We start from the raw sequence: 25138 nt of genomic DNA on the forward strand, positions 1-25138 counted from the left end.
TTGAGAAAGAAGATTAAAGGTATTATTTTATGTTGTACATGTAGGTAAACCTGATATGCGGTGACCAGAAGACTACAGTTGTGTTGTCTTTGCATTGTCTTCTACAGGTATGTGGCTCTGTGCATATTGTAAATATGTTATTTTCAATGTTCATTTATTTTGCCTGGTAACTATGCCTGGTCTGTATAGACTGCTGTGTTGTAATGTACAGGCTATGCATATGTTCTTTTTGCTGACAAGTGGTGCACTGTTATTTTGTGTTAATGTAGGATACATGTGTATGTATGTATGCGTATATATATATACAGTATGTGTGTATGTATATATATATATTATATGTTTTATTGCGTTAAAGAGCAGCTCTGTGTCTCTCTGCTGAGAGGTAAACCTGATATGCGGTGACCAGAAGACTACAGTTGTGTTGTCTTTGCATTGTCTTCTACAGAGAGAGCCAATAAATGGTTAAGAGCAGTATGGAGTCATCGTCTCATCTCTGACCAAATGAGAACCGTTACATATGCGCATCAATCATTTCAAGGAAGAAACAAAATATAATTTGCACAATTACACAACCTAAAGACACCAAAAGACCATTATTATGCCTCTAAAGTTATCATTCCGTCAAGATGCTTCACTTTCGGTTGTCAGTTGAATTTTAGGTGGCATGTCAAGATAAAACATTGCTAACAGATCAGCTAGTTAAGTTAGTTAACTTTGATTTAAAGTTAGTTTACTTAGCTTGACTAAGGTAGACTCACTGTCTAAGCAGCTGTTTCCACCAGAAGTTAACATCCGTTCAATGGTAGGTTTTCTTCTGAGGAATGTTTTTCATGATTATGGTTGCTTATTGTGAATTGTTCGGAAGACCGTGTACCACTGGGCTAACCTGGCCCTCATCAAGGGCCTGCCGCTGGAGGATACCTCTTGGTCAGGTGATTTAGGGAAGGTATTTTCCTGTTGATATGCTGGAGAGCATTAGGACCATGGAGAGAAACTCAGTACCAGTTTCTAGGACAATAATTGAATAATTGAGAGCTGATCAGGACACAACGAGGCACACCTGAAGATTGGCCACAGGCCAAGAGTTTTAAGGACTGGAATCCAGAGCGAAAGGGAAGGGAGTGTGATGGTGAACTTTGGTGACTGTGCTGACTTTTCCAGCTTGCCACAGGCCCGGAGTAGAGCCGAGTCTGCTAATCCAAGGAAAGTTTAGGAACCGGGAACCTATCAGCCGGAAGTTTTTTGGATCGGCTGTTTTTGTTCTTTCCCACCACCCCTTACCCTTCACTGTTCTTTTTTTGAAAAGAAAAAAAGTTCTCCGTTTTTCCACTAAAAACCTCTTGCTGCCTAGTTTTTGATCAGGGATCTCACATGTGGTGGAGAATGCTGGCACAGAGACCCAGCTCGAACTGAGGGACGGCATAAAGGAAGATGGATCCAGCCCTGAGAGAGGTGCTCACAGCTGTGCTACAAACGCAGCAAATGCTCCAAAGGGCAGTGACTGAGCTCAGCAGCAGGACAGCTAAGAAGACGCCTGAGAAGGTATTAACAAAACTCACAGCGGTAGATGATGTGGAATCAACTGTTTGAGTGTATCGCAACCAGAGAGGGTTGGCCGAGGGCAGAGTGGGCTCACATCTTAACCCCATTTTTGAGCGGGGAGGCCCAACAGGCGTGCAGGGATTTGGCGGTAGATGATGCTGCCAATTAAACCATGCTCAAATCAACTGTCCTCGCACAGTATGGATATAGCCTCCCAGCAAAAGTGCAACGAGTTTGCCGATGGTCTTATGACCCCGCAGTGCCTGCACGGTCCCATGTGAAGGCGCTCCAGCGACAGGTGAAGGCGCTCCAGCGACAGGTTAAGACGTGGCTCACCGAGGAAGAAGGACCCTCCTCTGTGGACAGAGTCACACTGGATATGTGCATAAGAGCACTCCCTACTGAGGCGAGGAGATATGTATCCCAGCAGGGGGCATTAGAGGTCGACAGATTGATTGCACTGCTGGAAAATCACCAGGTCACGCAGGCACTGATGAAGGCCGCAAGCAGCCCCCCGAAGACAAAGAAGACCGGGAATAGTAACAGCCCCCCCACAGCAAAAGAATGGAACTACCACAGGTGAATAGAGATGGAAGATCTCTATCAAGAAATCCCTTACCACCAGGCGACAGACGCTGCTTTGGTTGTGGGAAAGAGGGACATTTTGCCCAAGATTGTCCTGAGAGGACAGAGCCAATGCCGACAGCCGGTTCGGCCACCTCCCTATTTCCTTGTGGCTACCTTAAAGCCGGATGGGTCGAGTCCTGCGGGTCAGCCCCCTGGGTCCCAGGGGGTCCAGGGCAGAGACACAGAGGCCCTGCTGGATTCTGGGAGTGGCATCACCTTGATACGGCCTTGTTTGTGGAAGAGGCCCAAGGTGACCCCGTGGTGGTGTCCTGTGTCCATGGTGACGACTACCCCACGAGTTGAGTCACAATACACTCCCCAAAAGGTACAGTATCCACAAGGGTGGGGGTCGTCCCAGGCTTACCGGTGCCCGTCCTGATCGGCAGAGACTGTGGCTTGTTCTCCAGGTACTGGGGGATGCCACAACTGACAAGAGGTGCAAGGCAGAAGAAACCACCCTGGGCCCACCAGGTATGTGCAGCACCATCAAGGGAATCCCAGTCCAGCCCAGAGGAAGTCAATAGCCCCCAGGCTAACTGAGGGACATCTACCCCACCAAGATTACAGGAGCAAGGGGCCCCTGCTGGAAGGGATGAAAGTGGGGATAACCTGTGCTGGTCTGAGGTCATGCAAATCCATAGTGGCCAGCCAGCGAGAGCCACTGAATTCCAACCTAGCACAAGCGTGGAAAGCCGTGAAGCACCCCACTGCCAAACCCCAAGAGTGGGTGAGTCCATCAGGTTATCCTCACTTTATGGTGAACAATGGGCTGTTATACCGGGTGGTTAAAAAGAATGAAGAGGTTTTTAACCAGCTGTTGGTGCCAAGAGCGTATGTTTCTAAGGGACTCTACCTTGCTCACTCCCACCTTCTTGGGGCTCACCTGGGATCTGAGAAGACGTATGAGAAGGTGACTAAGAGGTTCTAACAGGGGTGGAGAGCGGTGGAAGACTAATGCAGACACTGCGCAGTGTCAACTTCACAGTCCAAAGGTAACTTATGGCAACCCTTTAATACCCCTACCAATTATTGATGTTCCCTTCAAAAGGATTGGGATGGATATCGTTGGACCCCTTTCAAAATCCAGTCAAGGTCATCGATACATCTTGGTTATCCTTGACTATGCCACCAGGTACCCGGAGGCCATCCTGTTGAGGACAGCTACTGGTAAGACGGTGGCCAAAGAACTGTTCATGCTATGTAGTAGAGTGGGAATACCAGAAGACATATTGACAGACCAGGGATCCTATTTTATGTCAAAGGTAATGCAGGCGTTGTGTCAGTTGATGAAGGTCAAACAGGTTAGAACCTCTGTATACCACCCGCAGACTGATGGGCTTGTAGAGTGCTTCAACAAGACCCTAAAACAAATTATGAGGAAGCTAGAAAGTGAATGCTAAGGATTGGGACCAGCTGTTACCATACCTCCTCTTTTCTGTCCATGAAGTACCACAGGCGTCTACAGGCTTCTCGCCCTTCTAGTTGCTGTATGGTCGGTGACCACAAGGCCTGCTGGACCTGGCCAAGGAGGCTTGGGAACAACAGCCGACGCGACACACTACCATGATCGAGCATGTCGAGAAAATGCACCATACGATGGCACAGGTCTGGCCCACAGTGAGGGAGCACATGCGCCAAGCCCAGGAGGCCCAAGCTAGGCTCTACGACAGAGGGGCCCAATAAATCAACCTTCATTTTTCCACTAAAAACCTCTTGCCAGAGATGTCACCAAGTCCCTCTTATCCAAGTCACAAGTAAGTCTCAAGTCATTTGGTCCAAGTCTCAAGCAAGTCCCAAGTATTTTTTTCTTGGGCAAGTCAAGTCAAGTCAAGTCACAGGTTATGTCAAGTCAAGTCAAGTCGAGTCCTTGGTTACGGCAAGTCAAGTCCCAAGTCGAGTCACTCCCGCAACGGTGACACAACAATAGCTTTTGCTGGTTTACTTCACGCGCTCATACATGGCAGTTGGTGGCAGTTCGAACTGTCAAAAGTGTGACTGTAGCCAGGTCAATATTTTTGCTGGGTACTCGGTATGTCCAGCCTTATAAGTCCAAAGTCCCTGGTTACTTTTTCATAGTTTCAATGGATTTTGACAAAAGACATGTCAGACTTCAATCATGTTAACGCTCTCGAGCGTGCGTCAAAGTTTAGGTAGCAAATAACAGTGCTGTATCCTTCTGACGTCATTTACATAGCTACAGAACTGTCCGATCACGCCAAATCACTGATAGAAACAAGATGAATGAATGACAATTCAGAAAATGTATAACTTTTAAAGATTTAAATAAATCCTATGGTGGGACTTTTGCCATTTATGGACGGTACGACAGAAAATTCCGGTGCCGTCGAACTTAATCAAATGCTTTTATTTACATCGTTCGAATGACCAAGTGCCGTTAAAAAGCAAATTGTATGGCTTTGTGCTATTTGCGTATGCTAGCTACATCATGCTAACATCGTACAGGGACCAGTAAAGGCTTAGAACACACTAGCACTTAGTTATTGTAAGTTTGATCACCTCTACTGTAAAGTAAAAAAGTGGACAAATTACGTTTTCTGTGAGAAATCTATTGGCGAGCTCACGTGCACACACAGCGGTCTACATTCTAAAGCTCCATTTTGCCCTCCCTACTAACTAATATCACCTGCGCCTATTTAGGAATCAGTCTGTTTGTTGTTTGCAACTGAGAGAGGGTGAGTCAGGGTGCCGATATTTCTGTTGACCACTAAACGCTAACACTAACATCTAAGTCCAAATGCAATACCATCTATGCAGAGCAATGTTTTGTCGTAGTATCAATAAACACTCTTTAACTGCAGCTACGGACTCATGCGTGTTCCTTGGACTCGTGTCGGACAGATCTCCCTGTACTCGCCCTCTCAGCGGCTTATAGTTGGTTTTGATAGTCGCATTACAGCCACTAAATTAATCAGCCGTTCCTCCTCCACGACACCGTGTCCTACAGCGCTTTCAAAGCGCGGGGCAGGAGGTAAGTAGAAACGGCTTCTGACAAACGTTTAGTACAAGTTATGTTTATTAAATGTGTTATTTAATGTGCATTTGGTGTCTGTGGTCTGTTTTGGGAGCTGGTAATGGAGAGTATTGGGGGTGCAATTGTGTGGGGGCAGCATCACGGTCGGGTGCTGTAGCGGCAACAGAAGGACACACGAAGAAGAAGTAATGCTCACTGAGCATACCCACAGTGTATAACCGGTAACTTTTTGAAGTAACAAGGATTCCGATCAGAGAGTAGAGTAGCAGTCAATACAAACTAATTTAGCCCAATGTATGGGATGTCCCGGCTAATACGGGATAGTTGGTAACTCTTGGCGGCGTTCCAGGACTTTTTTTTTCTCCCCCTGACGCGACGGAACAGCAGCCTCTTTTTGTATCGGGACCTCCTGATTTACAAACTAAGCACTGGTTATTTCATTTTATCTGGCTAACGTTAGCTAACATGAGCCACCCCTCACACTTACCGATCCGAATGAGTCCTCAAATGACGAACAAAGTTTGATGTTGTACTCTGGCTGTCAGAAATCGTTGTTGAGCAGGTCTTGCATTCAGCAGTTCGTTTTTTTCCATCACATTTGAAATTTTTAAATCCAAAAGTGATGACTCTTGGCACAGTCGCGGTCGCCATGATCAGATCATATTCACATGACAGGGCAGTCATCCAATCATGACCATGCCATTCCCAGTGTACGCGCTCGCATACCGGTAACCTTGACAACTTGAACATTTGAATAATATTTAAACTGAAAACAAAACGAACACAAACAAGTCATTCGAGTCATCATGTCTCAAGTCACATCAAGTCTCAAGTCTTTAACTTCCAAGTACAAGTCGAGTCTCAAGTAAATTATTTTCTGTCAAGTCAAGTTGCAAGTCGTCAAAAAGGTGACTCGAGTCGACTCGACTCCGAGTCACAATGACTCGAGTCCACATCTCTGCCTCTTGCTGCCTGGTTTTTGATCAGGGATCTCACAGTGTGCATTGCCAAGAAGAGAGGCTCCCAGGGTTGCCAGATCCTGCCAAATTTCCATCGCAAAATCTACTCAGCCGCGACTGGACTTTAAAAATTGCCGAATTTGAATTGTGAATTAATAGAATAGTTAGCTCAAACAGGTCTTTTACTTTAAAATAATGGGATCATTTTGTATTTCACAGGACTGCTGGCAACGCTAAATCAAACTATGATTAGCTGCTGTACAGTCATTCATGGACAAGCTGAAAATACAATATTGCTAAAATGCATATGCTTACACAAATAACCCACAGCACCCCCTGCAAATTCCTTATCGTATGTCACACATACTCTAAAAAGCCGTATCTCCAAAATGGATTGGCCAGTCCCTACAAGTGATTGGCCACATTTTGTAGCTCTGGTCTTGTAGTTTCACACCTCATTTGTTAATTGGTCTGCGACATGATATGTCATTTACTGTGTTGCGTCACATATATATGTATGCATTTGTACAAATCAGAAGTCACTGGTGCTTATCTGTAACTGTGGGAAAAAATAAGTCCATCACGCCAGCAAGTGTGGGCTCACGACAGCTTCCACCTGTTACAGGTCAAAATGCAATACGACTGCCCCCCACTGTCAGAACCACGCAAATATTTTTCCTCACCACGCTATTCTTGAGGCAAAACCTCAAATGAAATATGAAACCACTGTACAAATAACACTGGGAAATACACAGTATGGGAGCTTGAATTGTGTAATTGGTAAACTGGTTTCCCTGTTGTACACCATTTTGTGTACATCTGATATAACATTTTCTTGTGAACTGCCAGCAAACGTCCGTAATTAAGCCCCATTGCTGGCCACGTTGTTAATGCCAAATGAAGGCAACTCGTCAGTACTCACAGGCAAACTGTAGGAGGGCTTCCTGGCTGATGACAGACCCGAGGCTGTTGTCCGCCCTGCACTGATATGTCCCCAGATCACTCTCCTCGTTAGGGGCAGTGATAATCAGCGTGCCGTCCACCTGGGTGTACCGGAAATCCGCACTGATGTCCACCTCTCTTCCATTGATTAGCCATCTGGAAAAGAGATGCCTCGCCATCATCAGCAAGTGTTTATGGTATTTATGGTATGTTTTATTTATGTACTCGTCTCGAGTAACAAGTAAAAATGTTTTCTTCACATTACAATATTACACCACCGTTTACCAGTGCCCACACTTGCTGGATTCACTCATTGGAGTACAGTCGAACCAATCTTCCTAGAACTGACTGGGCTTTGCGCTGTCTCTGAGTACACTGTGAAGTAGGAGGACTATTCAGATCAATCATCATTAAGGCTGGGTGTTTGTCATGGAAAATATTGACTGAAGTCACAGGGCTGTCATGGTAAAGTGGATGAAAATCATGGAAAACTGACAAAAAAATACGGAGAAATCACAGAGCCTTTACTTATTAAATTAATGAATAATAATTAAAAGATCTCCTGCACAGCAATGGGAAACAATTGAAATAACATGCACTGTTATTTCAGTTCAAATCAACAGGCAGTGGCCAGCTCCGAAGAACAAATAGCCTACAAATAAAATACATTGATAGGATGGTGTGTTTAACAGCTTACTTCAGTCCATCACAGAAAGAAAGAGCATGTTGCGCATGCAACAAATCAACTCCAAGAAATCATCAAACATATTATTAATATTAAGTATTAATTGATGACTGCAGCCAAGCAATAAATATTTATGAAATTAGCCAATACCTCATGGGGGAAATGACTGAAATAATGTGCTCAATTGTAGTGACATTAGTTTTTGAAGTTTCAAAAAATCATTGCCGCTAGTAAAAAATATTTTTCCTTTAACAGAACATTGTTAGAAACAAAGCCTGCTCAACTGGCATTGCTAAAATAATAAAAACAGGGTTGTGTTTGTATTAGTTATCCTCCAAAACAATCACAGAAAATAAATTGGGAAAGACTTCTGTGACAAACAACCAGCCATACAAATAATTGCGCTTCTGGAAGAAATAAAATATATCATGGAACCTCCTACACAATGTTCCCATTCTATCCCGGCAATAGTCACACTCATTGTGACGTTACATCTTGCATTTCGTTCAAACGACAAAAGCTGCCACAGCTGGAATATGTACACATTTTGTCCTGCAATGGATGCACTTTGAAGTGGCAGCTGATACAAGGATTACGCCATAGGGTGGCACATTGGCGCAGTGGGTAGCACTGTTGCCACACAACAAGAAAGTCCTGGTTTTGAGCCCCGCCAGGGCTTTTCTGTGTTTCATGTTCTTGTGTCTGCGTGGGTTTCCTCCTATACTCCAAAGACATGCAGGTTAGGGACTACAGATGGAAATGAGCTCAGTAGCTAACTTAATGTGCACTGTCCCTGGTAAAAAAAAGTTAAGAATAACTTTGATGCCATTTACAAAATAGATGGCATCATGAGGAAGGAGAATTATCTGAAGGAACACCTTAAGACATCAGCCAGAAAGTTGGTTGCAACTTGGTCTTCCAGCGGACAATGATCCTAAGCATAGCTCCAATGTTGTAACAGAATGGCTTAAAGACAACGAAGTGAAAGTATTGGAGCAGCCATCACAAAGCCTAGACATGAATCCTATAGAAAATGTGTGGACTGAAATAAAAAAGTGTGTCCGATCACAAACCTAAGTTACAGAGGAATTGGCAAAAATTCCAGCAAAGTATTGTGAGAAGCTTGTGGAATTCCTTACCCTCAGTATTAGACTGAAATTAAGCAATTAAAAGGCAATGCCAACAATTAATAACAAAGTATTCGTAAACTTTTGACCCACTGAAAAATCTGAAAGTATAAAAGTATTATTTTCAAATGACCTCTTATGGAAACAAAGTAGATACCCTAATTGACTAAACACAGGAAATGTATGGTAACATGAAATGTGTGGAGTTGTGAAAAACTGAGTTTGAAAGCCTTTAGTCTCTCAGTGTATGTGGACTTTTGGGCTCAACTGTTCACTTTTCTTTCAATGCTAAACATGTTGATTCTGTATCTGACCAAAACATTTGATAATGGTCTCATGTGGTCTCATTTGGTCATTTAAAGTATGATTGAGCAAAGGTGCAGTGATCAGATGTGGCCAAGTTGAACATTTTGGTCAGATACAGTTTGGCATCAAAACAGAGATGCATAATGGTCATGTTCTCAACATTCTGAAAATGCACAAATATTGGAATAAGTTAATATCAGATTTTGGAAATAAGAGCCTGAAACATGCTTTTTTAAAATGTTTTATTGAATTGAGCTTTGTTAAGTTTTTTCATGCGCCTGGACAAAATAAAAAAAAGTTTGAAAAAATCCAATGAGTTCATTCTTTGAGTGCAATTAAATTGATAATACATTTTCTTCATTAAGAAGAGGTATCTGAATGCAATATGCAAGGAAAAAGAAGTTGCCATATGTTGTATATGGCCAGGTCTGCACCACAGATGACAACCAATAATTTTGGCATAATTTTTAATAAAGATACAACCCAAATGAAAAAGAATTAGATTTCTGCGTATTACAAATATACTTTAAATATGGAAAATGTTTCAAGTGTACTTATACTTGTTATACTTACTGTAAAGTATCCTTAAAATGTATGCTTACACTTCAAAATATATGAAATTAATTTTAAAAAATGTAATACATACATTTTAAATAAGTGTACTAAATCACATACAAACGTGGTCAAATGTGTTGGTACCCTTACAGCTCATTTAAGTAATGCTTCATTCCTCCTGAAAAGTGATTAAATTAAAAGTGTTTGTTATGTATACTTCCATGTCTTTTGTATGTCATAGAATAAAGCAAAGAAGCTGTGAAAAGAGATGAATTATTGCTTATCTACAGTCCCGGCCAAAAGTTTTGTCACATGAGTGGACAAAAGTGACAATTGCTAATTACCCAACTCTTAATTAGCTAATACAGTTAGGAAACAACACAATCATTAGTGGGTCAGAATGACCTATACTGGAGCCAAGCTGGTTTTGGCTGCTTGGTTTTAACTTATTTCAGAGAAAATTGTGCATTCTTCATTTATAAACAACAAATTTGACCAGGTCTGTATACTTATAGTGGTATTGTAGTATACATATAAAAAGTATACTTTGGTTAAAGTTGTACTTTAGTGTACTTAAAATAGGTATACTTTTCTAGGTTTTCATTCCTGGATAGCACTAGTATACTTTCTGAAATTTAAGTTCATTTATCTGAAAGTGTATTGTAGTCTATTTACAGTTCCCTCCAAAAGAATTGGAACAGCGAGGCCATTCCTTTGTACACTTTGTTTCAAGTTTTCCTTTAGTCGACTTAAAAGAAGTATACTAAATCCCATATACAGTGGGGTCCAAAAGTCTGAGACCACTTGTGAAAATGCTTCTATTTTGCATTCTTTTCTCATTTCAAATTTTCTCTAAACCTTTTCAATATAAATTATATTATCAGCATAACAGTTTGAGTGAAACATTGAATCTTTGAAAAATGTATGCGTATTAGTATTTGGTATGTCCACCTTTTGCTTTAATGGCAACGTGCGCAACATGGACTCCTCAAATTTATGCAAAACCTGATTCATCCCAGCATTATTTGACACTGTTCCACAGACCTTCATGTGATGCTACTGAATGCTTGGCTTTTGTCAGTCTTCAAAAGACCTAATATTTCTCTGTAATTGAGTGAAGACTGCCAGCAGATGCACTTGCATTTCTTGCAATTCTCTAGAAATCATTAATAAAGCTGTGCCAACAAGCTGGGAAAATGAAGAAGTCCCCAGTTCTTATTATTTTATTATCTTTTCTACCTCGAGCATTGTTGAGTTTCCTTGTGCAGAAGCACAGATGTATTGTTAGCCGTTTTCAGTTACCTAACTTACGTTATGACTGAGTCAATGAATATAATAACCAATCAGAGTATTGTTAAATGGATGTTTAAGAGTGTGTACTAACTGTGTATTTCTTTGTATTTCAGTGAAAATACATGTTATAGTTAAATATGATTGTAGATGAGCTAGATACAGTTGTGTTCAAATAAATAGCAGTGCGCTCAGAAAAGTGAACAAAGTGCAAATATTTGAATAGCTTTTAGTTCAATATTTCAAATGTAGTGGAAACATTACACATTCAATTACAAATCAAAGCATTAACAAATTGTATCAAATCTGTGTTATTCTTTTACAGGAAGCAAAGAAAAGGAATATTAATCTGTTGAAAAAATGGCAGTGTTGACATTTGTCTCTTCAAACTCTCTTCAAGCTGTATAAAATGAAGAATTTCTTTCAAGATTTAACTTCATTTTAATTACTGAACTAATATTTAGTTGCATAACCATTGTTTTGTTTTTCAATGGGGTTGAGGTCGGGGGATTGATGATGTTGTGTGTTTTGGGTCGTTGTCTTGTTGAAACTGCTCCTTCGCTGCTGATGACTTTTTTCGATGAGAAGGTCACAGACATCCGCAGTTCCTTTACAACCACCACCCCCCTCTCTGTGCCCTTCCCCCCCTCTAGGCCCATCCCTTCCTTTTCCACTTTCTCCCCCCTTACAGACTCTGATGTTTCTCAACTCCTGCTCTCCCACCGCCCTACAACCTGTGCCCTTGACCCTATCCCCTCTTCTCTTCTCCAGACTATCACACCTGACATTCTCCCATTTGTCACCTCCCTTGTCAACTCCTTCTCTTCTGGCTGTTTTCCAGCATCCTCCAAGAGGGCCCACATCACTCCGCTGCTAAAAAAGCCTACTCTGGATCCCTCCATCATCCAGAACTACCGCCTGGTATCTCTTCTTCCTTTTCTTTCTAAAACCATAGAACGAGCCGCTTCTACTCAACTTTCTTCTTTCTTCTCTAACAACAACCTGCTAGACCCCCATCAGTCTGGCTTCAGATCAGGCCACTCGACAGAGACCACGCTCCTCTCCGTCAGCGAATCACTCCATGCCGCACGAGCAGCCTCCCTCTCCTCTTTCCTCATTCTTCTAGATTTCTCTGCTGCCTTCGACACTGTGGATCACTCCATCCTCCTGTCTGCCCTGTCAGCAATGGGCATCTGTGGCACAGCCCTGGACTGGACAGGTTGCCTGGGCTGGTACGGTATCGACCCCTCGGCCCCTTGCCACAGGAGTTCCCCAGGGCTCAGTCCTAGGCCCGCTTCTTTTTTCTCTTTACACTCGTTCCCTTGGCCATGTGATCACTGCACATGGGCTATCCTACCACTGCTATGCGGACAATACCCAACTCTTCATCTCGTTCCCACCATCTGATACACAGGTTTCAGCCCGTATCTCTGCTTGCCTGAGTGACATCCAGAGCCGGATGGACAACCACCATCTAAAACTCAACCCATGTAAGACTGAAATGATATTCATCCCTGCAAATACCTCTCCCCAGCTGGATCTCTCCATTTCCCTCGGGGATACCACACTTACGCCATCACCCAGTGCAAGGAACCTCGGCGTGGTGAGCAGCAGACTGTCCCTCTCCGAGAACATTGCGGCGGTGACCCGGTCATGCAGGTTCTTCCTATACAACATACGGAGAATCCGCCCCTTTCTAACCCCCTACTCCTGGTCCAAGCGATGGTTCTGTCCCGCCTGGATTACTGCAATTCCCTCTTGGCTGGCCTCCCAGCGTCCGCCATCAGACCCCTCCAACTTATCCAGAATGCAGCAGCTCGTCTGGTCTTCAACCTTCCCAAATACTCACATGTCACCCCCCTGCTTACTTCCCTCCACTGGCTGCCTGTCATGGCTCGCATCAAATTCAAAACATTGGTGCTAGCCTTCCAAGCAGTTAAGGGGTCTTCCCCAGCTTACCTACAACAAATCATCAGACTCTACACCCCTGCCAGTCCTCTTCTTTCAGCCTCCACAGGCCGCTTGGCACCTCCCCCTCTCCGAACTTCTCACGCTCACGACTACTGTCTGTTCTGGCTCCACGGTGGTGGAATGAACTCCCCGTTGAGGTCAGAACTGTAGAATCTCTCCCCACCTTCAAGCGCAAACTGAAGACGCACCTCTTCAAGCAGCACCTCTCCCCGTCCCTCCCTACCTCCCTGTGAACCTTAATTGTTGTCTCTCTGTGATTTACTTTTTTGTGTATCGGTATTTTTAGTTGGCATGGTAAGCAGTGTTTGGCTAGTTAAGTTTGGTCACTTTTGCTTTGTTGTTTGTTTGTTTGTTTATAAAAAATTCAAATAGGCCCTGGTCCTTATCTTTGTTGTACAGGTAGCAGTTGAAATTGTACTTCCCTCTAGGGTCTTTCAGCGCACTTATCCCTGGTTATGGGTATGCACTTTGTTGTACGTCGCTCTGGATAAGAGCATCTGCCAAATGCCATTAATGTAATGTAATGTAATGTAATGAAACATCCCTTTCAGAGGCATTTCCTCTACGGCACACGGCAACATAATGTCTTCCATTATTTTGATGTATTCAAACTCCATGATCCCTGGTATACGAACCCAACACCGTAGTATGAAAAATATCCCCATACCATGATTTTTGAGCCATCATGCTTCACTCTCTTCAAAGTGTACTGTGGCTTGAATTCAGTCGTCTGACGTACTGTCGATGACCACTAGACCCGAAAAGAACAATTTTACTCTCAGTCCACAGCATGTTACGCCATTTCTCTTTGGCCCAATCGATGTGTTCCTTGGAAAATTTTAACCAATTCTGCACATGCCCTTCGTTTTAACAGTAGTTGCTTGTTTTCTTCTGCTTGTTTCAGGCCATTTTAAAGCATTTGAGATCACTTTACCTGAGCATCCTATAATTTGCTGTACTTCTTTATACGTTTTCCCCTCTCCAATCAACTTTTAAATCAAATCACGTTGTTCCTCCGAACAATGTTTGGCCCATTTTACTTAGCAATTCAGAAGGAAATATATTTTATAACAATGAGTGAAACATTTTCTTCCCTTCTTCTTTTTTCACAGAATGAATGAATTCTATAATTAAACTTCACACTGCTATTATTTTGAACACGCCTATTTCCAAGAATGAGTCAATTACTCACAAGCAGCATGTCATGCAAGCTTGGTCTGTTGTTTTTCTATTACACTACTACATCTACAAGTATTTGCCATGCAAAAATATCACTACTACTAATAACAGTGGTTAATAAGTGTCAGAAAGATGATGTTGCAAGTCAGTACTTGCTAGTAGGTAAGTTGATATCACTTTGTTCTTTATTCTCATGTTAGTTAGCTCGCTAGCTAGTTAATTTTATAGGAGTCAGCTAATTAACACTATTAAAGCTAGCTAACTACCCTCGTACTAAATTAATATCCTAAAAGCGAGCCAGTAAAACTGATTCTTCTTAATGTTGCTGTGGTTGAACTTTTTTCAGTTTAACTTAAAGGCGATATTTCATCCGTGAGAAGTTCAATAACAAAATAAGATCTCATTAGAAACTGGGTACATTGGCTAGGAACTATTAGAACCACCACAATAAGCTTTAAATATGCTAAGCATATATGAAAGCTTACTGTAAATATATTTAATATACAGTGGTGTGAAAAAGTGTTTGCCCCCTTCTTGATTTCTTATTTTTTTGCATGTTTGTCACACTTAAATGTTTCAGATCATCAAACAAATTTAAACATTATTCAAAGACAACACAAGTAAACACAAAATGCAGTTTTTAAATGAAGGTTTTTATTATTAAGGGAGAAAAAAAATCCAAACCTACATGGCCCTGTGTGAAAAAGTGATTGCCCCCTAAACCTAATAACTGGTTGGGCCACCCTTAGCAGCAACAACTGCAAACAAGCGTTTGCGATAACTTGCAGTGAGTCTCTTACAGCGCTGTGGAGGAATTTTGGCCCACTCATCTTTGCAGAATTGTTGTAATTCAGCCACATTGGAGGGTTTTCGAGCATGAACCGCCTTTTTAAGGTCATGCCACAGCATCTCAATAGGATTCAGGTCAGGACTTTGACTAGACCACTCCAAAGTCTTCATTTTGTTTTTCTTCAGCCATTCAGAGGTGGACTTGCTGGTGTGTTTTGGATCATTGTCCTGCTGCAGAACCCAAGTTCGTTTCAGCTTGAGGTCACGAACAGATGGCCAGACATTCTCCTTCAGGATTTTTTGGTAGACAGCAGAATTCATGGTTCCATTTATCACAGCAAGTCTTCCAGGTCCTGAAGCAGCAAAACAGCCCCAGACCATCACACTACCACCACCATATTTTACTGTTGGTATGATGTTCTTTTTCTGAAATGCGGTGTTACTTTTACGCCAGATGTAATGGGACGCACACCTTCCAAAAAGTTCAACTTTTGTCTCGTCAGACCGCAGAGTATTTTCTCAAAAGTCTTGGGGATCATCAAGATGTTTTCTGGCAAAATTGAGACGAGCCTATAATGTTCTTTTTGCTCAGCAGTGGTTTTCGTCTTGGAACTCTGCCATGCAGGCCATTTTTGCCCAGTCTCTTTCTTATGGTGGAGTCATGAACACTGACCTTAACTGAGGCAAGTGAGGCCTGCTTGTGACCTCTTGGATGAGTCGTCGCTGCGCTCTTGGGGTAATTTTGGTCGGCCGGCCACTCCTGGGAAGGTTCACCACTGTTCCATGTTTTCGCCATTTGTGGATAATGGCTCTCACTGTGGTCCCAAAGCTTTAGAAATGGCTTCATAACCTTTTCCAGACTGATAGATCTCAATTACTTTCTTTCTCATTTGTTCCTGAATTTCTTTAGATCTCGGCATGATGTCTAGCTTTTGAGGATCATTTGGTCTATTTCACTTTGTCAGGCAGGTCCTATTTAAGTGATTTCTTGATTGAGAACAAGTATGGCAGTAATCAGGCCTGGGTGTGGCTAGATAAATTGAACTCAGGTTTGATAAACCACAGTTAAGTTATGTTTTAACAGGGGGGGCAATCACTTTTTCTCCCTTAATAATCAAAACCTTCATTTAAAAACTGCATTTTGTGTTTACTTGTGTTGTCTTTGAATAATATTTAAATTTGTTTGATGATCTGAAACATTTAAGTGTGACAAACATGCAAAAAAATAAGAAATCAGGAAGAGGGCAAACACTTTTTCACACCACTGTATATAGCTTTAAATATAATTAAAATACATTTGGGGTTTATTGTTTGCATACTTTATATTTAATTAAGCATCCATAAAGTATGCAGACAATAAGCTATAACATACATAAATATATTGAAGGCTTATTGTCTGCATACTTTACATATACTGTAATCAAGTATACATAAAGTCTGCAGACAATATGCTTTAAGTATATTTAAAGCTTATTGTTTGCATACTTCATATATAATTAAGCATACTTAAAATATGCAGACAATATGCTTGAAATATAAGTATATTTAAAGCTTATTGTCTACATACTTTATATACAATTAAGCAAAATATATTTACATTGCTTTTAGATTTTAATTTGAATCTATTTAAAGTTTATGTTAAATGTATTAAGATCAAGTGCATTGAATTTTATTACAACTTAATGGTGTTTCAATTTCATACAATCAAGTGCACAAATTACGACTTATGTACACATTAAGTACTACTTTAAACAATAAAATATGATCTAACCTACAGTAATCTACTTTCATCCATAGGCTTCTGGGGGAGCTGTTGGGAAAAGTAATCATCCCTAGAAGTTAGGAAATTAACATCTTCAGGGAAAATTCAATAAAAATAAAAGCTAATTCCTTCAAAATGAATGTTGGAATAGTTCAGGGAGTAACATAAGTGTATTGCTTCACATAGTTGATCCGCACTAGGGAACCAATGCTTGCTGGTAGCTGAACATGCCTCACCTGTATGTGGGAGGGGGATTCCCTTGAGCCTCGCAGTTCATCACCACCTTCTTCTCACCAGAATCCAGTGCAAATAGCACATTGTCAGGCTCCTGGAGAAACACGGGCCCAAACTCCACACTCTCTGGAGACAAAAAAGAAGAGAAAAATAAAACAACTCATTGACTGCTGTGGTATTTGAAAAATGTACTATATCAACAAAACGTATAAAAGTCAGGAAATATTGTCTTCCAACAATGTCTGCCATATATTGAATAACTTTATAGGGCCTGCTGCCTTGCTAGGAACATTCTGAGTGAAGCTGCACTGACATTTGTTCCACTCACGTTCCTGCCCATCAAATTAGTATTTTAATGAAGTAGTTGTTTTTATATATTTTCACAGTGTGGCTGGAGGAGGACTAATACAGAGCTTGTTGGAAGGTTTTATCCCTTAAGTCTCACAGGCCCAGGACTGGGTTTCTGTGCATTCATTCCTTTTTTCACGGTGGAATTGTGAATCACTACTGAAGCAGGATATACCGTTTGAAAATGTTGAAACTTGCGGTTCTATCTTTAAAACCTATTTTAAGATGCCATTGCTTAAGCAACAACAGTTCTTTATTTTGTAATATGTGGGTGGCAAAACAAGCATTTTAGAATTAGAAGTATCATAATTTCCACAAATCATCATAAAACCACAATAACCTGTATCCACTGAAACAGAAAATATTTTCAGTTGAATAAAAATCTACTGTTTTTGAGCTACTGGCTTTGAGCTTCTGTAACTAGAGTAATTTTGAAAAAAACCCCAAAGGGTTACCTTTCAGAGGAGACCAGGACTATGCCTGTAGTCAAAAGGGTTCAAGAATAGTAACCATTTTAATTTGGGGGGCAATACTTAAGGTTAATGGGTGGGTGGGGTGTGGGTAGAGGGATATCTGTTTGGTAGCAACAAACCACATCTATTGGATAATGAGCCTGACAGATTGAAAAAAAAACCAGTCCATGTATATATTACATTACAAGTGTGAGCACTTCAACACAGTTACAGAAGCTCACTGGGAAGAACGTAGAACTGTTACACTCTGTGCTTCCCAGTCTTAGCATTTTCTGTTTCCTGTTTTGTCCTTCATGTCCCAGTTTGTTCTCCGTAGTTTTATTCATTCAGTTCACCTGTCTTGTTATCAGTCTCTTTTCACTCACACCTGTCATTTCAGTTAAATATGTATCTATTTAAACCCGCCTGTCTTCCCTATTACTTCTCCAGATTATAATGTGTTGAGTCCATTCTTTCCAGCAGTTTTCTGCCTGCCTGTCTTTTGCATTACCCTTCTGTTCTGTCTTTAATGGCTTGTTACCAGACTAGCTTGGATCACATTCTGTACCTTTGCCTGTTCTAACTGCCTTGCTGTGTTTGGACTTTCGCCTGTGACCTCGACCAAGAATTGTTACACCTGTTTGCACTGTGCTTGGACTTTTGCCTGTGATGCCCGATTACGAACTTGATTACCCTGTTGTATATTTGACCATTACCTGACGGACCTGCCTTTCGAAAAATAAAGACAATAATTCTGCCCATTTCCGGGTTGCTATTGGTTCTTATGTCCTGACGCCTGAAAAGGACATGCTTCACACAAAAAACATACATACAATAAGAAGCCAAGGTATTGTGCAAGGTATTGTTTTGTTTTCTCTCCTGCAAAGATCACCAGCCTATGAAGGGCCCAGCTTTGTTTCAGAGCACACTGATGACCTGAGGTGAGAGGCACAGAACATTCTAAAATGTTCTGCATTTCATGTGACTGACAGCGTCTGCCATGTGTCTATGCTCAGCCATTCGCGTGGAACCTAAGGAGAGAACCTTGTTTGTGTTAACCTCAAGGAAATCACATTTACTAGCTTTTCTGTCATTGTTATGCTCTGCCTCTGTCACAAAGTGTCGTTAATATGGCAGGGCATGTATGATGGGGCACTTCAACTGAAAGTCAACAGAGAAGAAAGTCAGCAAGTTCAAGAACTGTTCTCAGTTGTGGTGGCAGATGAGAATGTGAGGTTAAATAGTTGGTGCAAAAATAAAGATAACAATGTCACTGCTGCAAAATTCATGCATGCCAGCTCAACCAACCATCTAGAAATTACACCCTAAACTTTGAGCATTGGCATATTTCCCCATTAAAAAATAATAATACTTGAATTGTGTTGCACAGAGGACCATTTCCTCTTTTGGGTCATTGCTAATTTGGTAGATACCAATGTGTCCTTTCTTCAGCCATCACAGGGAACTCATGAACATACACAAAAAATACTGTCAACTAAAAAATACTGCAGAACTCCCCACTGAATTGCAATTCAGCAGTAATTTTAATCCCTTAAATATCACCCCTTTTTAAAGTCTGGAAATTGCATAACCAAAATAAAATAGTTTCTGTTCTTTAACCATTTGGAGTTTGTTTTCCATAATGTAAAATAAGCTGTGTCAGGGAGGTTTCTAAAAAGGCCATTTGGAGACCAAAATTATGGGTCATTCGAGGTGTAAAATATATACTTTGGCAGTAGATTTTATTGACAATGTGTAATTGAGGTTAGGCAAGAGTCAGTTAGGCAATGGGGTCATTCATGACAATGGGTGGTACTGGGGACAGGGGACAGGCGTCGAGCTGGACCAACTGCGTCTGGTGGAGGCTGCTCAATTGGTAATATGTTGTTGGTTTTGTTCTGCTCGCACACGAGACATGTTTTCTGATGGCAGAGCCTGCACTTCTGCTGGTAGGCAGAAGTGCAGGCTATTGGTGCTGTAGCTGGACAGGAGGACGAGCTGGTACTGAGGCAGCTGTGGTTAGAGACCTAATGTCTGCTAGCTCCAAGACCAGAGTCTCCTGGAATGCTTTCTTGGTCAGGGGCATTTGCTTTTTTTTCTGCGCCACCTGCCAGTGTAGAATGAAGGCATTCACAACTGCAATGTCCACAGAATGGAAAAACGTGTCTTGTTTGACTTTCTTGTTTTGAGGATCACATTATTTGACAAAAAAAGTTTTATTTAGATTTTGCATAACTGCTTTTCAAAATCATTTTGAAAACTCTTTCATCTAGCGCATAACGTTTTCAGCATGCATACTGAAGAAGTTTGACTACACAGTAGAAACAATGCTTGTCCGTTTATGCAAGCCAAACAACCTATACACTGCTGGAATCATAATTTCATTAACTAAATTACATATTAGAACAATTATAGCTTGTTATTGACTGACTGTGTGCTGGGGAAAATATAGGGTGTCCATGTGCAGACTTACTTGCGCAGAGCAGACCCAATGGAGATATATTGATGGATTGCTTAGCCATTATGAATTAGAGAACCGTTTAGATGAGCTTGTCTTCTTCATGAGAAACTGTAAATAGTCATTGTTCTTATATGGACACTAATCTAAATGTGCATGCCATGGAGAAACAGGCAGATTACCCCAGAGAATTTCTAAGTAAACAATGGTGGTCAAAGTTTAACTGAGTTAGCACGTTTTGGGACTAAAAACGATTATGGATTTTGTTCACTCGACTCTTGCCATGAAAAGGACACCAAAATTATCCAGATTTGTGTTGTCTGTTGATTTCCAAAATGTATAGCTGGTGAGGACCCCCAAACCCACAACGTCCCGTACACAATGATGGCTTCTAAGCAAACTGGCCCATTCACAGATGACACACAAACACACATGCTGAATCACTGATTGCTGGTGTCCCTCTTTTTGGTTCCAGCAACTCTTGGAAATCTTCTTCCCCCACTGTGAATAATTTACACTTGGTGATGAACAAGCTGCTTTCAGAGGCAGCTGTGAGCATATCTGAGTTGAAGGCGAAGGCTTTCTGCCTTAAACACGGCCACAGACACAGCTGTTAGCCCTGGGGATGCGCAGTGAGAGCCATGTTTATGCTTTTGGCAATAAATGGTCTGTATGAATATCATTTTCGGCTGGGTTAATTGTTATGTGTTCACCAGTCCCCCTCCTACCCTGGCCCATCCAGCCAAAATAATTTATATTTATTCTTTGCAAGGTGTTCCACTATGGATCACTATTTTGAGCTAATTTCACAAAGTTCCAATAAATGGGCTGCTGACTTTAAATGTACCTGCCTGCATTTAAATGTGATTAATCTCTGTGGTATTATTTTGTAGCGACACTGTAGCGAAACTATTGTGATTTTACTACAATTTTCACCACCAGTTTCTGAGGGGAAAATACATGCAAAATGCATTGCAAACATCTTGAAAAAATTCCAGTCTTTAAATTTCCTTTACTATTAGGGCCATATTTTCCGGCCAGTGTCTGCCGTGTTGCGAGCTGGCATGCTATTGATTTTAATAATTTTAATTCATGTATATAATTTTAATTCTTGTATTTAATCCATCCATCCCATCCATCATCACCCGCTTATCCGGAGTTGGGTCGCGGTGGCAGTAGGCAACGCCGGGTATTCCAGGCGTCCCTCTCCCCAGCAACGCATTCTAGCTCCTCCTGGGGGATCCCAAGGTGTTCCCAGGCCAGGAGAGATATATAATCTCTCCAGCGGGCTCTGGGTCTCTCTCGGGGTCTCCGCCCAGTTGGACGAGCCCGGAAAACCTCCAAAGGGAGGTGCCCGGGAGGCATCCTGATCAGATGCCCGAACCACCTCAATTGGCTCCTTTCGACGCTACTCTGAGCTCCCTCCGGATGTCCGAGCTCCTCACCCTATCTCTAAGGCTGAGCCCGGCCACAACGTCCCGTACACAATGATGGCTTCTAAGCAAACTGGCCCATTCACAGATGACACACAAACACACATGCTGAATCACTGATTGCTGGCGTCCCTCTTTTTGGTTCCAGCAACTCTTGGAAATCTTCTTCCCCCACTGTGAATAATTTACACTTGGTGATGAACAAGCTGCTTTCAGAGGCAGCTGTGAGCATATCTGAGTTGAAGGCGAAGGCTTTCTGCCTTAAACACGGCCACAGACACAGCTGTTAGCCCTGGGGATGCGCAGTGAGAGCCATGTTTATGCTTTTGGCAATAAATGGTCTGTATGACTATCATTTTCGGCTGGGTTAATTGTTATGTGTTCACCAGTCCCCCTCCTACCCTGGCCCATCCAGCCAAAATAATTTATATTTATTCTTTGCAAGGTGTTCCACTATGGATCACTATTTTGAGCTAATTTCACAAAGTTCCAATAAATGGGCTGCTGACTTTAAATGTGCCTGCCTGCATTTAAATGTGATTAATCTCTGTGGTATTATTTTGTAGCGACACTGTAGCGAAACTATTGGGGAAAATACATGCAAAATGCATTGCAAACATCTTGAAAAAATTCCAGTCTTTAAATTTCCTTTACTATTAGGGCCATATTTTCCGGCCAGTGTCTGCCGTGTTGCGAGCTGGCATGCTATTGATTTAGAATTTTCCGGACGAACCAGTTGCAATTTCGGGACTTGTGGTGCGACTTGTGCAATTTTCCAGTCAGACAGGTCTGCATTTCAACCTTTTCACCACCAACTTGCTCAACCCAGGTCTATGTTGCAGCTATGGTATATTGCTAATTTCAGGGCTTTCACATGCAATGTGTGAACTATCAGCCTACTCAAAAAAATTATAATAACAGGAAAACTGCATTGTATTTATTGTTAGTTATTTTTTCTTCTTCATAATTTTAATTCATGTATATAATTTTAATTCTTGTATTTAATCCATCCATCCCATCCATCATCACCCGCTTATCCGGAGTCGGGTCGCGGTGGCAGTAGGCAACGCCGGGTATTCCAGGCGTCCCTCTCCCCAGCAACGCATTCTAGCTCCTCCTGGGGGATCCCAAGGTGTTCCCAGGCCAGGAGAGATATATAATCTCTCCAGCGGGCTCTGGGTCTCTCTCGGGGTCTCCGCCCAGTTGGACGAGCCCGGAAAACCTCCAAAAGGAGGTGCCCGGGAGGCATCCTGATCAGATGCCCGAACCACCTCAATTGGCTCCTTTCGACGCTACTCCGAGCTCCCTCCGGATGTCCGAGCTCCTCACCCTATCTCTAAGGCTGAGCCCGGCCACCCTACGGAGGAAGCTCATTTTGGCCGCTTGTATACGCAATCTCGTGACCATAGGTGAGGGTTGGGACGTAGATCGACCAGTAAATCGAGAGCTTCGTCTTCCGGCTCAGCTCCCTCTTCACCACGACGGTCCGGTGCAACGCCCGCATTACTGCTGACGCTGGGATCCGCCTGTCGATCTCACGCTCCCTTCTACCCTCACTCGTGAACAAGACCCCGAGATACTTGAACTCCTTCACTTGGGGCAAAGACTTGTTCCCAAGCCGGAGGGAGCAATCCACTGTTTTCCGGCAGAGAACCATGGCCTCGGACTTGGAGGTGCCGCTTCACACTCGGCTGCAAACCGCTCCAGTGCGTGCTGAAGGTCACGGTCTGATGAAGCCAGCAGAACCACATCATCCGCAAAAAGCAGAGATGCGATTCTGAGGTCACCAAACCGGACACTCTCCTCACCTCGGCTGCGCCTTGAAATCCTGTCCATGAATACCACAAACAGGACCGGTGACAAGGGGCAACCTTGGCGGAGTCCAACACCCACAGGAAACGTGCTTGACTTTGTGCCGAGAATGTGGACACAGCTCTCACTTTGGTTATACAGGGACCAGATGGCTCGTAACAACGGCCCCGGTACCCCATACTCCCGCAGTACACCCCACAGGGTTCCCCGGGGGACACGGTCGAAAGCGTTCCCCAAGTCCACAAAGCACATGTGGACTGGATGGGCAAACTCCCATGACCCCGCCAGCAACCCTGCCAAGGTAAAGAGCTGGTCCACTGTTCCACGACCAGGACGGAAGCCACATTGCTCCTCCTGAATCCGAGGTTCGACCTTCGGTTGGAGCCTCCTTTCCAGCACCCTAGAGTAAGCTTTCCCAGGGAGGCTGAGGAGTGTGATACCCCGATAATTGGAGCACACCCTCCGGCCCCCCTTCTTGAAAATGGGGACCACCACCCCGGTCTGCCACTCTGCAGGTACTGTCCCCGACCTCCACGCGACACTGAAGAGGCGTGTCAGCCAAGACAGCCCAACAATGTCCAGAGCCTTCAGCATCTCAGGGCAAATCTCATCCACACCCGGCGACTTGCCACTGAGGAGCTTTTTGACTACCTCAGCAACTTCTGCCAGGGATATAGGTGCAGATTCCCCCAAGTCTTCTGGCTCTGCCTCTTCCACAGAGGATGTGTTGTTCGGGTTCAGGAGCTCCTCAAAGTGCTCTTTCCACCGCCCGACAATATCCCAAGTCCGGGTCAGCAGTTCTCCTCCCCTGCTGAAAACAGCCTGAGACAAGCCCTGCTTTCCCTTACTGAGTCGTCGGATGGTTTGTCAGACCTTCCTCGAGGCCTACCGAAAGTCTTTCTCCATAGCCTCGCCAAACTCCTCCCATACCCGGGTTTTTGCTTCAGCAACTGCCGAAGCCGCAACCCTTCTGGCCACCCGGTACCTGTCTGCTGCTTCAGGGGACCCCCGGGCCAGACAACTCCCGAAAGGCCTCCTTCTTAAGTTTGACAGCCTCCCTTACCACTGGTGTCCACCAGCGGGTTCTTGGGTTGCCGCCCCAACAGGCACCGATGACCTTCTGGCCACAGCTCCTGCTTGCCGCTTCTGCAATGGAGGCTTGGGTTTACCGGGTCTGTCCGGCAGCCTCCCCGGCCACTTGATCCAACTCACCACCAGGTGGTGATCAGTTGACAGCTCTGCTCCTCTCTTCACCCAAGTGTCCAAGACATACGGCCGCAGGTCTGATGATACGACCACAAAGTCGATCATCGATCTTTGGCCTAAGGTGCTCTGGTAACAAGTACACTTATGAGCTACCCTATGCTCGAACATGGTGTTTGTTATCGACAATCCATGACCAGCACAGAAGTCCAATAACAAAACACCGCTTGGGTTCAGATCAGGCAGGCTATTCCTCCCAATCACCCCCCTCCAGGTTTCTCCATCATTGCCCACATGAGCGTTGAAGTCGCCCAGCAGAACTATGGAGTCTCCGGGTGGCACCCTTTCCCAGGATGCCGCCCAGTGACTCCAAGAAGGCCGGATACTCTGAACTGCCGTTTGGTGCATAAACACAAATGACAGTCAGAGCTTTCTTCCAGCGACACATAGTCGCAGAGAGGCGACCCTCTCG

At 43.2% G+C, this 25138-nt stretch overlaps 1 protein-coding gene across 1 annotated transcript in view; it reads right to left on the minus strand.

The window, feature by feature from the left end:
* The window catches only part of LOC133133178 (contactin-5-like), a 175338-nt gene extending 158320 nt beyond the window's left edge, over positions 1-17018 (minus strand). Inside the window, exons 1-2 of the mRNA XM_061249245.1 lie at positions 16963-17018; positions 7043-7218 (exon numbers count right to left, since the gene is read on the minus strand). Of these exons, the coding sequence (XP_061105229.1) occupies positions 7043-7218; positions 16963-17003 (217 nt within the window). The 5' untranslated portion in view covers positions 17004-17018. The remainder of the gene's footprint in view (positions 1-7042; positions 7219-16962) is intronic.
* Between the last annotated feature and the right edge of the window lie 8120 nt (positions 17019-25138).

Source organism: Conger conger, chromosome 7 (assembly GCF_963514075.1).
Source record: "Conger conger chromosome 7, fConCon1.1, whole genome shotgun sequence".
Lineage (NCBI taxonomy): Eukaryota > Metazoa > Chordata > Actinopteri > Anguilliformes > Congridae > Conger > Conger conger.